The sequence below is a fragment of the Typopeltis vanoorti genome, chromosome 22, assembly GCF_054136105.1.
Source record: "Typopeltis vanoorti isolate ZY-2024b chromosome 22, IOZ_Tvanoo_1.0, whole genome shotgun sequence".
NCBI classification, from domain to species: Eukaryota; Metazoa; Arthropoda; class Arachnida; order Uropygi; family Thelyphonidae; genus Typopeltis; species Typopeltis vanoorti.
This window is the reverse complement of record NC_143570.1, coordinates 20,566,862-20,585,819: the sequence shown is the minus strand read 5'-3', so window position 1 is coordinate 20,585,819 and position 18,958 is coordinate 20,566,862. Positions and strand designations below refer to the sequence as shown.

Genomic DNA, 18,958 nt, shown 5'->3' with positions numbered 1-18,958 from the left:
AGAAATTTACACTAAAGAACTCCGTCCTGTAGTGATAGCTTTGCAAAAATCCGAGAAGATGTGTCAAAAGTTAATAGCGCGTATATGAAAGGTTGTTCAGCGGGTTTGATTTATATATTCATATATACATAAATGAAAATCAGAGGCGAATGCTGGTCTTGAAATTCACGCTTGCTCTTGTTATCATTCAGGGAATGTGATTTAATCCTGATTAGCGGAATAATGAATTACTTATTTCATTATGTACAGGTAACCCTCGTATAACGCGGTTGTTAGGTTCCGCAGAAATGCCGCGTTATGCGAGTCTCAGATCACATAGAAAAAGTAGGGTTATGTTCCGAAATCGTTTTTTTTTTTTTTTTTTTTAATTATATAAACAACAATGACATATCCAACAAAAAAATACATTCTTATTCAATTCAGGTAATTCATGTAAGTTAAGAAAACATAAACTATGAAACAAATACATAGTATAAAAATTACAAATTGTACTTAAACTTCATTGCACATAATGCATAAATGTTTTAGGCAAAATAAAATAGTGCATATTTTAATATTTCATAGCACCAGGATTTGAGGATTGGTTAACCAACACTGGTTTTGTCATGTAATCACCTGATGCATTACTACAAAACCGTAGAGTAATTCTATCTTTGGAAACTTTGAATCCAGGAGCTGATCTTTAATTTTTCGAAATATAGGTGCGTTTTTGCACTTTTTTCCAATATAACCCGGATTGATCAGCATTGAACACCTGGTCTGTACTATAAATGTTTATAAACTTTGAGTGTTTTTTTGTTTAATAAGATTTCCATCCATAGGAATTTTGTTTTGAGGTGCAATCTTCTATCGAAATCATTAGAGATTTCTCCATTTTTCTATTTGAATATCGCATACACGAGCAATGCATTTATCGTTGACCCAGCAATAAACAATTTCTCGGATTTTATGTTCATTTTGTTTGATTATTCGAATTGATGATTCATTTAAATTCAAAGTCCCTGCAAAAACTCCTGGTTTTTCTCCATTTTTCAACCGATCCAAGATTTTGAATATTTTTCTTCGAGAGAAATTAATTTTGTTTTTAATGTTGGTTTTTCCTTTTCGTTGCAGTTTGTGGGCATTACTATAAAAATAATTTTTTACACAAAAAAGCAAGCATTACATATTGTATGTAACTCACCAGAAAATAAAGCGCTCAGCTTGAGATGAACACACTTATGATTTTTAATGCGCTTTCCTGGCAGAAACGTGAACAATTTTCAACACTTTAACGAAGATAAAATTCGATTTTTAAGTCGCGCGGTGAAAAACGTACGTAAAGATAAAGGGTTACTACAATTTGTAGACCGTGTTTTTATCGGAACCGTGTTGTATAAGTATCGCGTTATACGAGGGTTACCTGTATTTAGAAATTTATGTACATTTAATCATACAAATAGAATATCATTTGTAAAATAAATGTATCTTTTTCAATTTAGCTACTTGAATACAAATTCTACCCTACAGTTCTTTATGAACTGGTCAATAACATCGTCATAAAAAGTTGGTTGTAACTTAATTTTCCCAAGCAACACGCACACTTGTAAAGGCTGGCTGAAGCTCACTGGCGAATTCGATATATATATATATATAAATCATATAAAATAAATTCAAGAACAAATAAATCGAATCATTGTAGCGCTTCCGTTGCGCCCTTCAATTGGAAAAGGCCTGAGTTCGAGTCTCGTCATAACGGGAGGAATCTTTATATGGACATTTTCAATCAGAGGTGAGTTTGCCGATCTCGTATGGGGTAGCAGGGTTTTTTCTAACGCCTTCAGAACATACGCAATTTACAGACAAAAAATACTAGCTGTGGTGGTGGGCAGTAGATGGTGCTGATGTAGATGATTGGTAGTAGAGGTTCGGTGTAGTGGTGGAGACGGAGAGTTGTCCTCCCGCGATGAGTCTTCTGACTCCATGGAGGTGTGACGAATAATAATGTTTACACTACAGATTGGTGCAAATGAAACCAAAATTGAAATTATTCAAAATTTAATACAGATCTCAAATTCAAAATTTCTCTAAATTCCATTCAAGGCGGTGCAGTTTGAATGCCGTCTAGAACTCAAGAACCTTTCATCACCAAGAAACTCTGGTTTTTCCTTCGCAAAATACAAGCAATTAACAACCAAAAATGTAATTGCAATGCAGATCAGTATAGTGTGTGGCCTCTAGTGAGGAGTCCGGGGGTTTTATGGAAGTGCCATATAATAAAATGATCCAACTGTAACCAAAACAGAAATGTTTAGACAAATTTTAATATAGCTATATTCCACGCAGCGAGTGCCGAATTATTACTACTTCGAATCAGTTTTCTCAATAAAATGATTCGACTGAAACCAAAATTGAGCGAACTAGACATTTACTTGTGTTCATCCTAAAATGGCTAATATATTAAATTCCAACAACCTGACCAGAATTCTGCAATATACTTTCGATATTTTTTATCCCTTTGCGCCTCTGCAAATGTTTATACATTTGATTAAAACAAAAACTGGAATAGCGAAGAATATTTTATGATTTTGAAAAACATAAAATCCATTCAGCCCGAATCTCGGAACAACTTGGGCAACGAACGAAGAAAATAAATCCAACAGCTGCTCAATCATGCTGCGAAATGCACCTAAAAATACTTATTACTGCTGGAATAAAATTTAAATTTAATTCCAGCTGAAAGATGAATTTAAAGTTTTGGCGCGTCTTATGACAGGTTAGTTAATATAGTAATTTTTATTATCTATTTATGGTAGTTTAAATTGTTATAAATTGGAAACATTTAAATTACAATTATATTGCCTCCGTAACACAATTGGATGAATGGGTTTTTTTTCAATCGAAGGCGAGTTACTTGATCTCATACGACAGTAGCAGGTTTTAAGTAGTAGAGACAGTAGCCGTGCGTAGTAGAGTGTAATTCCCTCCCTTGATGGGTTCTTGGAAGCGTGATCTAACAGTATATATGTATATACGTGCGCGCGAGACTGTATGTGTGTAATGAATAACAAGCCGCGTTGAAAGAATTTTTTTTTTTTTTTTTTTTTTTAATGAAATTAGTACATGTTCGCTTCGATGCTTGGAATAATGGATGGTTTATGTTGTTCTTGCAGATTATGCAGAACTTGGAGCAACTTAAGGTGCAGAACAGTAGTTTTCGTTGATTAACTAGTGCCGGTATAATTTATTTTTATGGCTAAACAATTAAAATAATATTTTATTTATTATTATTATTATTTCGGGCAACTCCAAGGAGTCGACAGACTCATCGAGGGAGGCCCTAATATCATGTCAAGAACAACTATTCGACATTCACACAGTATCTATCATACCTCGCCTTGAACTCATTCACGGTCATAGCACCCACAACAGACTCTGGCAGCTTATTCCACTCATTCACCACTCTCCAAGTAAAAAAAACCTAGCTCTAACACCCCTGCTAACCACATTCTTTCCCAGCTTCCATGTATGGCCCTTAGTCCTCTCACCACCAGTCCTATTCTCAAAAATATCTTCTGGATTAATTTTATAGAAACCCTTCAGTAATTTGAACATCTCAATCATATCACCCCTTTTCTGCCTTTCGACCAATTTTTGCAACCCACAAATCTTTAACTTTCTCATAAGGTTCGTCCCACAGATCTGCTATCATCTTGGTCACTCGTCTCTGGATCCTCTCCACCTCCTCCCCATCAAGAAGAAACCCTGGCGCCAATATCTGGACACAGCAGTCTAGATGGAGTCTTATCAAGGCTCGATACAGAGGAACAATAACTTGTTTGTCTCTGCTTGTTAAAGTATTTTTCAGAAACCAAGTGATTTGATGAGCTGATTTAGCCACTTTTGTGATGAGCCCCCTAAACTTCAACTCCCTATCCACCAACACTCCCAAATCCCTGGCTTCATCAATCTCCTGGAGTATAGTTCCATCAATGTGATATACTGCTGCGAATCTTTTCACCCCAAAATGCATAACCTTACACTTTGCCTTACACATTAAATTGATATCCATTTTCCTTAGCCCAGTCCTCCAAACTATCCAAATCATCTTGCAAAATTTTGACATCCAGTGCACTCACAATTGCTCTGCCCAACTTTGCATCATCAGCAAACAAGTGAACACTTCCTCTTAGATTCTTTCCTATATCGTTAATGAACAAATTGAAAAGTAGTGGTCCAAGAACAGAACCTGCGGCACACCACTAGTCACAAGCCGTCTTTTGGACTCAACTCCTGAATAAACCACTCTCTGGTATCTCTCCATCAACCACTCTCCTATCCATCTCACCAACCCTATATCCATCCCCATCTGCTCCAGTTTACTGATTAAAGTTCCATGTGGTATCCTGTCAAAGGCCTTGGCAAGGTCCAGTAGAATCACTGTAAACCCATTACCCTTCTCCAGTTCAGCCGTCACTGTGTTATAAAACGTGAGCAAGTTACTGAGGCATGATCTACCCTTCACAAAACCATGTTGTCCCCCATTTTCATCTATCCAACCTATATTCTTCTCGTGACTAATTTCTCCAAGACCTTGACAACAATTCCTGATATGCTAATTGGTTGGTAATTTACAACAGCAGTCTTGGAACCTGCATTATGCAGTGGAACTATTTTCCCCTCTTTCACCCCCTCGGGACTAACCCAGACCCGAGCCTCAAATTAAACAAAATGGTCAAGGGTATTGACAATTCTTTAGCCGCTTCACGTACGACACGAGCTGGTATACCATCCAATCCCACAGATATATTGACATTGAGGTTTTGCAATAGACTACTCACTTCCACTTCATTCACCACAATTCCTGTATAATCTATTGGTTCATTCATTTCTGCAATGTCACCACCTGGATGATATATTCTTGCAAAGTGCTTGCTCAGTAATTCAACTGATTCGGTTACCTCCCCACCATCAGCATTCTTTAAAATCATTCTGCCATACACATTTTTTCTTTTACTTGCAACATATCGAAAAAACTGTTTGGGATTCTCTTTAGCCATGGTCAATGTTCTTTCATAATCCTTTTTTCTTTTCTTACCACACTCGTTACCTTTCTGGCCTGTGCTTTATACCATTCATGTGCCTGCCGGTCACCTTTCTCCTTAAATTCCCTCCATAGTTGTTTCTTTTTTTTTTTTGCAGCTCAAGCTTAATGGTGTTATTCATCCATTTAACCCCTACTTGATTTATTATTCGGACTCCAGGTATACAGTCAGCCATTGCTTCATGCAAACACTTATTAACCACCTCCCATGCACTATCAACTTCTAGCCCTTGCAGTTGTACATGCCATGGCACTGAACAATCAAACTCCTAAGCTTGTCATACTTACCACCCGATAATTCCACATGCACCCCGTCTTAATTGTAAATTCCACACCTTTAGCCACCTCCCAAGTCAAGACCCTATGATCACTCTGACCAATTGGTGGCAACGTGGTCATATTCATTACAGCCAAATTCTCAGATGCAATTACTAAGTCAAGCACTCTCTGACCCCTAGTATTTTCCATTACATGCTGTCGCAGATAGTTATCCCTTAATAACCGCATAAAATCCAATTCCTTCCTCCCATGTGTCATCTCCTCCTTCCAATCAATGTTACCACAGTTGAAATCTCCCATAATAATTACTCACCTTCCACTCATTTCTTCTATTTGCTTATGCATACTATCTCCACCATCTATTCCATCACCTGGTCTATAGTAGCACCCAGCTGTATATTTTGTTCTGCTAGTTTCAATCTCACACCAAATAGCCTCAAATGTGCTCTTTTCTCTATCCTGCAATTCAACTTCTATTCTCCTTGGCTGCAGCTCATCAGCTATCATCAACAATACCCTCCCCCATTTTATTCTCCCTGTCACTCCTGAACACACCATACCCCTCACATTCAATCCCACTAGTTGTGTCATCTTCTGTCAGCCATGTTTCACTAATGCCAATAACCTGTGGTCTGGAAGTGCCAACCAAGGCCAAAAATTCTTCCTTCTTGTTCCTAATACTCCTGGCATTAGCATACATGAATTGCAGAAGCCGATTTGTCCCATCCCTATTTTGATGCCTTATACTAAATATCCCATTCTGATTCATGGCCTTTCCTACTCGCTTGGGCATATTACACACATTCACACACTCAACTGTCTCCCTAAAGTCTGCATATCTACTCCCCCCCCCCTTTAATTACTCTAGTTTTCCTGATTCTGCACATTCACTTCCACTACATTCGACAACACCTTTTCAAGTCTCTGTACACCAAATCCATTCAAATGTAAACCATCCATTTTATATAAATCCTTTCGCCCATCGAATTCCACACATCCACAAATTCCACACCACTCATCCTGCATAATTCACGCATAAAGTCATTAGCAATTATGGCCCTCCTTCTATACTCTTCACTGTCATACCGCAGCAACAGACTCACCATCCTAACTCTCTCACTCTTCTCTTTTTCTACCTAAAGCAATTCCTTCACATCCTCACTCATAGTCATTTTTGTTTCCTTTCAAATCATTTGTACCTGATACCACTATCAATTCTTTCACCCACTGCTTTTGCATTCTAATTGACTTGCTTACATTCTTAACGTTCACACCAGGTTGGTACGATTTTGTTAAACTCTCAACTAACACACCTCTTACTAAGGAATCTCCATACAACACTCGCTATTTCATTTTGTTTACACTCACTATCATACCCTTAATTTTTCTATCATACTTTTGCCAATTATTAGTTGGTACGCTTGGTAAATATTTTTGCCAACGTTCCAGCTGCCGATTTGCCCTTTGTATAGCTCTGCGTAATAGAGCGATCTCACTCATTGCGTCAGTGTCATCATTTTTATTTACAAACTGCTGAAAGGGTCATACAAAATTTCAATTGATGGGATTTTTCAATTTATGGAGGGTGGGGAAAGGACGAGAGGGCATCCCTGGAAGCTGATAATGAAGGCTGCCAAGAAGGGTGTAAGGGCCAGATTTCTCTCTCAGAGGGTGGTACATGATTGGAATGGATTGCCATTGGATGTTGTGAGTGCAAGCAGTGTGAGTGAATTCAAGAATAAGAGTGATAGCTGGTGTGTGTAGTATGTGGCCTCCCTCGATGAGTCTCTGACTACCTGGAGATTTCTCTTAATAATAATAATAATAAAATTGTGTCTTGTTTGAGAGGATTAAAAAAAATCGTGTGAATGTTTGCATAATTTGAGGAAACAAATTAAAGACCATGGATAAAGGAAACCACGAAAGGGCAGTGATTCATTGATGTGGATGAAGTGAAAGGAAGGTTGCTGGAGGATCCAGTTGAACAGTTCCAGAATTTTTTCCAGTAGTGGAAAAAATGTTGGGACAAGTGTACTGACTCACAAAGGAGAGAAGGAGACTAGAATATGGTATTATAAAGTTTAATAATTTTTTTTTTTTTAAAATAATTGCGGTTAATTTTGGGTACCCATCATATATAAAAACAATCACGTCATGGTCAGATTCAAACCTGCAGCATGTTGATTGAAGAGTGGATGCACTAACTACTCAGCAATGAGGCTACTTTATTACTCACATATATATTCCCCTAATGCTGATTAGCAAGTTAAACAAAAAATTAAACTTGTCATATATACTAGTTATGGAGATAAAATATATCTTTACTTAAAAATATTTTAAAAACATTAAAAAAAAAAAAAAAAAAAAACAGCAACAGAGAGTAACTCACCGACTCCTCCTTTCAATCAATATAGCAAAGAAACTGGCTAAGAAGGCAGGCATATATGAGCAATGGAGATAATAAAATTTTCCCATTATTTTCCTAGAAAGAATTTAAAAAAATACATACAGTGATTGCATAAGATATTCTAAAACTTATGCAATCACTACATTCAAATTTCCATAACTATTATACTGATTCATGTTAAAGTTTTTATTCCAGAAGCAATGTGGAACTGGAATAAAAATAAATAATTCCTTAACTAAATGAATTATTTACATGGAAATGTCTTGCAAGCTCAAGCTAGCATTATTAATGGGCAAAGAGGAATATAGTGCTCTCTCTCTATGGGAGAAAGCATGGCTTTGTGAAGAGGAAGTTTGCCATAGTATTTAAGACATTTAAGTTAATTACAAATAAATTCTGCTTTGCTATGTGCAATTATTTACAACCAAAATATATTTAAGAAAAAAAAAAAAAAAAAAAATCAGATCTATGATGATTTTAAAATGTTTTTAAAGATGCACTTGAAGTGCATAAATAACTTTTTTTTTTTTAATTTTCTTTTTAAATAATTTTACAATAACTCATTATTGTAAAAAGCATGCTAATCTATAAGTTGTAAAGTGATGGCAAATAATCCAACAGTGACAAATCATTAGCAAAGTGATTGGTTACCAACTACTCTAGAACATATTGATCCTATATTTGAACCCTTTTTTTTCAAGATGTGAATGTTTTCCTTAAAAAAATTGATATATATACAGGGTGTTCGGGATAAATTTGACAGTTTCGTAAGGAAAAAGAAAATCTTCTTTGTATCTATTAAATTTAATGAATTGACAAAAAAACATTACAGGCAGAGTTAATTACAATACTATCAACAAGATTTACTCAAAATAACCACCATTAGCATCGATCACAGCTTCAATTCTGCTTCGGAACCTCGAACAAGCTGATGCTACAGTCTCCCTGGGAAGGGCCGCAAAAACTGTTTTAATTTTATCCATTAACTGGGCTTTTGTATTACTGGAAGTGCGATTGGTGTCTTTTTCAACTGCACCCCATACAAAATAATCCATGGGGTTAAGGTCTGGGGAGTTTGGAGGCCAAACATTTGGACTGGTGAAGTCGTAGAAATTTTCAGACAACCATTTTTGACTTTTCCCAGAGGTGTGGCAAGGGGCCGAATCCTGCTGCCATACATACGGCCTACCATTGGCTACCCTTGTTATCCAGGGCTTGACTACAGTTAGCAACTCCACGAACAAAGCCCGAATTCCAATGCCAGGGTTCTTCAACACCTGTTCCTGCAGATTTGCGAGGAATTCTGCTGTACGAACGCAATCAGATCGTCTGCTAGGGATCTTTCTTCTTGCTACATCCTCGTAGTCACCATTGCAAGTCTCTAGTTCATGCCTGATTGTTTTTACTGTATTCAGGGAGCATTGGGCAGCAGTCGTAATATCCTTATTTTGATGGCGGGCACGAATCATCATGATACAAGTTATTCTCTTCCATGATTCAGGTGGGTTCCAGCTATCCATCCTTTCTGACATCTTGTATATGAATGAAGAAGGGTCCAAACTTTTAAATGAAGAGAAGTGTGTGTTAATACATGTAACTTACGGAAAAATATAATTAATTATAAATATGTCAAATTTATCCCGAACACCCTGTATATATATATATATATATATAACAAAATTATAGTGTGCTAAAATCTGAATACACATAAATGACTTTTTTTTAAAGTTACTGTAATTAAAAAAAAATAGCCAGGATCTTGTATCTAATGTGAGCATAGCATTAAATTCAACAGAAAGCTGGAACTAAATTCAAGTAAGACTTAGTCATTTTGGAAGGTCATGTTTTTACTGACTGGACAAAATCCTGTTACTTAGGTCTGCACATGAGTATGACTAACCTAGAGATTTTTAAACAGTGCTATTGTATCTACTGTACAAAAGTATCTTCTATTATAGGTTCTTGCAATGCACTGAGAGGGGGGAGGGGGAGGAAGTAGTCCTGGAAAGTATATCTGCTAGTATAAGTTTCCTAAAAACTGGTTTAAAAAAAATGTGTATTTTGTTTATGGATTATCAAGGTGTTAAAAAATTGAAAATGAATGTCTTATAAACATCTTATTTCAGTAGTCGATTTTCATCACATGGTACGAGATCACTGCTCTACTTACTGAAGAGGTGCAGAAAAGACCACTTCAGGTGTTTTATTTAATGCAGGATTCATGTTTTATATAATCCTCACAGCCCATCTATACTACTAATATACTGTAAATCATCCAACCTTTTTTTGAGTAGGTTTACCATAATTGATTGCTCTTATATCATCATTTTCCATGATGAGTCTGCTGACTCCATGGAGGGTGTAATAATAATATATATATCCTCAAGGAGTGTACAAGACAACATGATAATAGTGCATAATTAAGTTCACATTAGTAATTTCTTATTAAACAATTTTCTTCCATATTAGTCTTATCTGTCAAATCTCCAGCACTGTTGGATCTTATATTTCAAGTCTTCAAAAGGTGCTATAAATTGCATCAATCCACCTAGTTCTCAGTCTTCTTGGAGGCTTTTAACTTTCCATCAAACATCTATTTTGCTAAACACCTGTTTAAGTGACCCTATCATCTTAGATTGGCATGGCTCACAAATTATTATTATTATTATTACGGGCAACTCCAGGGAGTCATTAGACTCATCGAGGGAGGCCCCAAATCATTTTCATCACAACTATTCGACATTCATACAGTATCTATCATACCTCGCCTTAAACTCATTCACTGTCACAGCATCCACCACAGACTCAGGGAGCGCATTCCACTCATTCACTACTCTAAAAGTAAAGAACCCAGCTCTAACACCTTTACTAACCACACTTTTGCCCAGTTTCCATGGATGTCCCCTAGTCCTCCCACAACCAGCCCTGTTCTCAAAAATATCTTCTGAATTAATTTTATACAAACCCTTCAGTAATTTGAATGTCTCAATCATATCTCCCCTCCTCCGCCTATCAACCAATTTTTGCAACCCACAAATCCTCAACCTGTTCTCATACGGTTCATTCCACAGACCTGCTATCATCTTGGTCACTCGCCTCTGGATCCTCTCCACCTCCTCCCCATCAAGAAGAAACCTAGGTGACCAAATCTGAGCACAGTAGTTGAGATGAGGTCTTATCAAGGCTCGATACAGAGGAACAATAACCTGCTTGTCTCTGCTTGTCAACGTATTCTTCAGCAACCAAGTGATTTGATGAGCTGATTTGGCCACTTTTGCAATGTGTCCCCTAAATTTCAATTCCTTATCCACCAACACTCCTAAATCTCGTGCCTCATCACTTTCCTGGAGCACGGTTCCACCAATGCAGTAAACTGCCTCCCATCTTTTCACCCCAAAATGCATAACCTTACATTTTGCCACATTAAATTGACATCCATTCTCCCTAGCCCAGACCTCCAATCTATCCAAATCATCCTGCAAAATTTTGACGTCATCTGCATTCACTATTGCCCTACCCAACTTCGCATCATCCGCAAACAAATGAACTGTTCCTCTCAGATCCTTTCCTATATCATTTATGAACAAATTAAACAGCAGTGGTCCAAGAACAGATCCTTGTGGTACACCACTAGTCACAGGCCGTCTTGTGGACTCTACTCCTGAGTAAACCACTCTCTGATATCTCTCCGTCAACCACCCTCCTATCCATCTCACCAACCCTATGTCCATTCCCATATGCTGCAATTTACTGATTAGAATTCCATGTGGTATCCTGTCAAAGGCCTTAGCAAGGTCCAGCAGAATCACTGTAAACCCATTACCCTTATCCAGTTCAGCCGTCACTGTGTTATAATACGTGAGCAAGTTACTGAGGCATGACCTACCCTTCACAAAACTATGCTGTCCCCGATACAGTATCCCATTTTCTTCTATCCAATCTTGTATTTTCCTCTTGACTATTTTCTCTAAGACCTTGATAATGATTCCTGTTATGCTGATTGGCCGGTAATTTTCAACAGCAGCCTTGGAACCACCTTTGTGCAGTGGAACTATTTTCCCCTCTTTCCACCCCCTTGGGACTGACCCAGTCCTGAGGCTCAAATTAAACATAATGGTCAAGGGCACTGACAATTCTTTGGCTGCTTCACGTACGACACGAGCTGGTATACCATCCAATCCCACAGATGTATTGACATTGAGGTTCTGTAATAGACTAGTTACCTCTACCTCATTCATCACAATTCCAGTATAAGCTGTTGGTTCCTCCATTTCCGCAAAGCCACCACCTGGATGATATACTCTTGCAAAGTGCTCGCTCAGTAATTCCACAACATCGACTGATTCAGTTACCTCCCTACCCTCAGCATTTTTTAAGATCATTCTACCATGAGCATTTTTCCTTTTACTTGCAACATATTGAAAAAACTGTTTGGGATTCTCTTTAGCCTGCATGGCCAATTTCCTTTCGTAATCTGCTTTTGCTTTTCTTACCACCCTTGTTACCATCCTGGCCTGAGCTTTATACTGTTCATGCACCTGATGGTCACCCTTCTCCTTAAATTCCCTCCACAATTGTTTCTTTTTTTGCAGCTCAAGCTTAATAGTGTTATTCATCCATTTAACCCCTACCTGATTTATTATTCGGACTCTTGGTATACAGTCAACCATTGCCTCCTGCAAACAGTTCTTGACCACCTCCCATGCACCATCAACATCCAGCCCTTGCAGTTTTACATGCCATGGCATTGAGCCAAGCACACACCTAAGCTTGTCATACTTACCAGCCCGGTAATTCCACATATACCCTGTCTTAATTGTAAATTCGACTCCTTTAGCCACCTCCCAAGTCATGACCTTATGGTCACTCTCACCAATTGGTGGCAACATGGTCATGTTCGTTACAGCCACATTCTCAGTTGCAATTACTAGGTCCAGCACTCTCTGCCCCCTGGTATTTTCCAATACATGTTGCCGTAGATAGTTGTCCCTTAATAACTGCATAAAATCCAATTCCTTCCTCCCATGTGCCCTCTCCTCTTTCCAGTCAATATTACCATAATTGAAATCACCCATAATAATTACCCTCCTTCCATTCATTTCTTCTATTTGCTTATGCATACTATTCCCACCATCCACTCCATCACCCGGTCTATAGCAGCACCCAATTGTATATTTTGTTCTGCTAGATTGTATCTCACACCAAACAGCCTCAAATGTGCTTTTTTCCCCATCCTGCAGTTCAACTTCTATACTCCTTGGCTGAAGCTCATCAGCTATCATCAATAACACTCCTCCCCCCTTTTTATTCACCCTGTCATTCCTGAACACGCTATACCCATCGCATTCAATCCCACTAGCTTTATCATCTTCTGTCAGCCATGTTTCACTAATACCGACAACCTGTGGCCAGTGTCCTATTCAATGAAAATAGTGTCAAGTTCCTGTCTATTTTCATTTTTAGATATGTTTCTGCTTGATATCATTTGTTCACTCCCCTAATTTTTTTCAGAACTCTCATTTCTAAGATTTCTAACACATAAGTTTAAACACTGTCTTGTATACTGTTAACTCCCGAAATGGCCATAACATCTATAGATGTCCAACTAAATCTGGATACAATTCTGTAACACCTATTGAATAACATGGATAAGAAGTATAATTTGGCTGTAGTGGATGAAATAGAAGCACTATTTCATCCACCACAGCCGGTAGGGAGGTTAATCTGGTCTGGTGTGGTGGTTAATTCCTCTTATTCCACATGAATATATTAAACTGCTGGTATGGTGGGAAGCATACCAGCTTTGCATATTCTACTGTCTATTATGAAATATTTTCCATCTTCACTAAAAATTGTGCCTAAATAGCTGAAATACTTTACTTGTTATACAGGTTTTCTCTACTGAGCATGCGGTTCATGTTTTTCATGTATATGTGTCTATTTAATAGTTTTAGGCTTTTTATTGCTTATTTTCATACCAGGTTTGTTACAGCAAGTTGAACATATCTGATTTTGATATCAGGGTCAATGCCACTTTCTTTCATAAATTTGATGTGTACAGATGAAGAATAACACGAGATAAAGTGCAGCCTTTTCTTAGACAAAATTTTACACAAAATCATTTTCTAGTACTTCTAATTATAACTTACAACCTAAGTATAGGCTATAATACTGCTCTGTACAATGTTCCATTCACAGTTCATAACACTATATACCTGTAGTGTTATGAACAGCTTTTCTCTTGACACATCATTAGAGCCTTTTCCAGGTTTACAAAACATAAATATAGATGGTCAAAATAAATAATATAAAAATATATAAAATTAATAAAAAAAAAAAAAGAAAAAAAGAAATCCTTAGCCCACCCATAATAGGAATGTATTACAGGTTTAGAAAACTGTGAATGGCAGCCACAATTACATAAAAAATAAATAAACACTTAGTTTGCATAAGTTACACAGTTGAAAAATTAATTAAGATAGATTAACTACAAACATTTCAATTCAAGCATCATAGAAAATCAGTATCAGTGTAGTATGTTGGAAAATAAAAAATTAAACAAGAATGAGTATATGGAGAATGGAATTTATCCTTTTATGCAGTCACAAGACAGCCAGATAAAAACAAATTCTGTCAGGATGAAATGGTGTGTGTGTGTGCATGTAATAAACGCTTATATAATTAAAAAGTATTTAGCATGGAGTATCCATTATCAAAGTTGAGATATGGGTGATGTAGAAGTATTTTGGAACTTTCTTTAAAGAGCCACTTGTATTGATGAGAACATTATGTAGAAATCTGGTGTTATTCCAAAGGAGCCTGAGGCCCTGTATTAGTTATCCCCATTTGTGTTTAGAAAGGCATAAAGAAACAGATCTGTCTATTTGCTAAATGTAGAATAACCAGCAGTTGCATGGGACTGAAAAGACTCCAGGTAGCAGTAGAGATGGAATTTTATTTTTTGTCTTGCAACTGCATATAAGGAGAGATCCCATTCTCCATATACCTTCACTGTTGTTTAATTTTTTAATTTCCAACTATATTATACTGACAATGATCCACAATGTGCAAATTGAAATATTTGCAGTTAATCTATTTTAATTACATAATTTTTCAAATGTGTCTATGAGTAACTTGCATTCTAGATGGGATTCAAATTCAAATCTTTCCAACCAAAAGACACTGTTATTACTGACTGATACTACAGAGATGTGAGGATACAGTAAGCAACTAAATAAAGAATAAGAATATAATTTATTGACAATATTATGTAGCTGACTGCTCTGTGAACTGCTATACAAGCAAAAGTAATCTCTTCAAAGTAATCCCTTTACAAATGTAAAGGGATTACTTTGCCTAGTGACAATGCTGGAAACAGAGCTAGTAGCCTTTGTGTAAGATCATGTTCAGCTGCCTGTAATTCAATCTATTCAATCTGACAGATACCATAACTGTCACGTCACATTTAATATTAAACTATTTTAAGTACACATATATATATGGTGCTACAGAAAAAAAAAGAGAAAAAAAAAAAGAAAAAAAAATGCAAGTGGAGAAATATCCAATTTGAATTGAAATATTAATTTTTTTTGGTTCTGACAATACATATATATATATATATATATTTTAACAAAATTTTCAGTGACACTTCAGTGATAATATAAGTGCTACCCTAAAGTTTCTGGACTAGCTGAAAGTGTAAAGCATAACATAATAATAGATGTAACTGTTCTCTTCAAAGTAATCTTGACAAATGTATAGGGATTACTTTGCCCAGTGACAATGCTAAAAACAGAGCTACTAGGCTTTGTGTAAGATCATGTTCAGCTGCCTGTAATTAAATCTGGATCTGTGAAATATTTTGAAATCTGTCCTTTTGCGCTGTAATTTCATTTTAGAGAATATATCACAGATAAAGAGCCAGGTCTGGATTCACAGAGAGTGTATGATTGTAGCCATGTAAGCTGTTCTTGACCAAAAAGCACAAACAACACAGTGTGCAATAGTAATGTCATATTAAAGAAAAATGTTCTCTACCAAAAACAGAAAATAACACAAATTTGGTTAAGATGTGGTTAAATGCAGTTATCTTTTTTTTTTACCCCCCCCCTCCTCTTTGTATGAAAGATGCTACTGAAAATTATGAAACAAAGGAGTATGTTGGATCAATGAATGCTGATCAGTGGGAATGGTTAATTAAAGTAAAATAAATACTAAATATATTTTGGAGGGAAGGGAAAGATTTTAAATTTTATAGAAATCAGGAACTAGATAGGAAAAACATTGAACTTTGCTTTTTTTATCCATCCTCTGCTAATATTCCATTGCTACAAATATCATTAATGCATCAATTATCTCCATGTAAAAAAAATGCAAATTAATGCAACATTTCTTACCTGATGAAGCAAAAAATAAAAATGAAGGAAAATCCATTAAAACTGAGAAAACACGATGATGTCACAACACTATGAAGAGTTGTTAAGCAGGAGTTGAGATCAAATTTTCTTTGTAAGACTTGAGAGAGCTGAAAGAGAAATAGCATCATTATTATTAAGAGAGATCTCCAGGGAGCCAGGCTCATTGAGGGAGGCCACATATTACACACACCAGCTATCATACTTATTCTTGAATTCATTCACACTGCTTACACTCACAACATCCAATTCCAACCATGCACCACCCTCTGAGAGAAAAATCTAGCCCTCACACCCTTCTTGGCGGCCTTCATTCTCAGCTTCCAAGGATGCCCTCTCGTCCTTTCCCCACCTCCATAAATTGAAAAATTCCATCAATTGAAATCCTGTATAATCCTTTCAGAAGTTTGTAAGTCTCAATCATATAACCCCTCTTTCTCCTGTTTGCTAGTGTCTGCAGTCTACAAATTCTCAATCTCTCTTCAATCTGTCTCTCCTTTGTACTCTCTACAATATATCAAAATCACAACGGAAACCAGACTTGCACACAATAGTCCAAGTGAGGTCTTATCAAGGCCTTGTAAAGAGGCAAAATAACATCCCTATCTTTACATGTGAACGTCCGTTTCTGCATTGCAGTTATCTTTTGAATTGTATTTGCAATTGTTGCCACATGGCCCCTGAACTTCAACTTCCTATCTATTAACACTCCAAGATCCCTAGCATCATCAGTTTTCTTCTAGCCTAATCCCACCAATATAATACAAGATTGGATATCTAATCATGCTGAAGTGAATGGCTTCACATTTACTGACACCCATTTTCACATGCCCACAATTCCAGCCTATTCAAATCATTCCGCAAAGACTGCATATCGGCAGCATTCCTGATTACCCTACCTCTTTGCATCATCATCAACAAATAACTGAATGTTGCTTGTCAAGTCCTTCCCAATATCATTAATGTAAAGATTGAATAACAGTGGACCAAGCACTGATCCTTGTGGTACACCACTTTATCTTAAAACTTGCAGACTCCCCTTTCGTTGAAAGAGACCAGATAAAGGTTCCCCACATCAGTGATGGGAATCGAACCTAGGTCTTTCCAATGAAAGAGCTTTATCTGAGGATACGTTGACACTGGAAATAGCTCGGTTGAAAGAAATTATTAGGAAATCGACCAGGGAAATGGAAAAGGCAGAAAAACGTTTGTTTAAACTTCGACAGGATAAGAAAAAGGATGAAAACAAGAACAGACAGGAAAATACTGAACTTGGTAATCAAAATATTAATAACAACAAGGTAAGTCAGTTAATATCTAAGAAAAAAAAGAGGTAATATGGTATGGTGACTCAATTTTAAAATTTGCAATTGACGAGGGAGTCACCACTTCTAGTTTCCCGGGAGCAAAAATTAAAAATATGACAAACGTAATTGAAAGCCAAAAACGAAATGTAAAAGAAATGGTAGTGCTGGTAGGTACAAATAATTTAAGGTGACAAACATAGTATGAGAGAAGATATGAAAGGTCTGTTGGAAGAAGTGAGAAAGAAATGTGAAAGAGTGAAAACTGTGGGATTACTACCTAGATATGATAGTACTGAGTTAAGAAGGAGGGCGATGATAGCAAATGATGAAATCATTTGCTATCATGTGCAGGCTGCATAGCCTGTCACATGCAAGCTATGTAGAAGATATGGATGCGAGTTTTTAGACGTGTGGGGTGTGTTTGATGGCAGAAAAGATTTGTATAAGAATGATGGCCTGCACTTGAATTCATTTGGAATCAGAAGCCTGGAGAAATTACTTCTTGGTATGAGACATAATGCAGAGAATCAGGGAAACTAGATCATCAAGGGAGGAATGGGAAAAATGTGTTTGAAAGTTCAGCTATGGTATACAAACGTGATAAAGATATAAATGTCTTTGAACATGGTTATGTATGTGGCGAAGGAGTGGGAAAATATGCTTTGTGTTTGGACCTTTTAAGTATGTCTGGGGAGGGAAAAGGAAAAAAATCTAGAACAAAACCAAATACATTGCATATCTAATTATAAGAATAGGCTAGGTCATAATTTATTATGTCTATACACAAATGCCAGGAGCATTAGAAACAAAGGTGTTAAGTTTGTTGCTTTATTGAATACAATGTGGACTAAGATTGTTGGCATCAGTGAAACCTGACTATCAGAATCAGATATGGTAAGTGGCATCGAGTGTAATGGGTATACTATTTTTAGGAATGACAGAAGAGATAGAAGAAGAGGAGGAGTACTACTAATGATATCAGATGACTTAAGTCCAGTTAGGATAGAAATACAAGAAAACAATGATGGTAACAATGTCCCATGTAGCGATGAGTTTGAGTCTATTTGGTGTGAAGTGGAGGTTAACAGAATGAAATATATGGTCGGGTGTTGCTATAGACCTGGCGGCTCAGTTGCAGGGGACAAAGAAATACATCGCCAATTTAGCCTTATGGGTATCAAACGAATGATCATTATGGGTGACTTTAATTTTCCAAACATCAATTGGGTAGAAGAGAAATCTCATGATAAGAAAGAAGAATTTATTGAATTGTTATGAGAAAACTTTCTCAAGCAACATGAGAAAGAAGGAACTTGAGGTCAAAGCGTGTTGGATTTGTTGCTCATAGCATCAGAAGGGATCTCTGTTTAGAATATGGCTATTTTACCACCAACTGGTGACAGTGATTATTCTGTTCTTTCTTGGGAAGTATCTACTTGTATTGAAGCTCCGATTAAACCGGGCTACA

General features: G+C 36.8%; 1 protein-coding gene across 2 annotated transcripts in view; it reads right to left on the bottom strand.

Moving 5' to 3' along the window:
- The window catches only part of LOC150094197 (transmembrane protein 135-like), a 198,477-nt gene that overhangs the window by 151,913 nt on the left and 27,606 nt on the right, over positions 1–18,958 (bottom strand). For both annotated transcript variants that reach the window (XR_016550264.1, XM_090412359.1), the window contains exons 2-3: positions 16,166–16,293; positions 7,752–7,844 (exon numbers count right to left, since the gene is read on the bottom strand). Coding sequence is in view for 1 of the 2 variants with exons in the window: in XM_090412359.1 (XP_090268485.1) it covers positions 7,752–7,844; positions 16,166–16,293 (221 nt within the window). In the remaining variant the exon portion in view is untranslated. The remainder of the gene's footprint in view (positions 1–7,751; positions 7,845–16,165; positions 16,294–18,958) is intronic.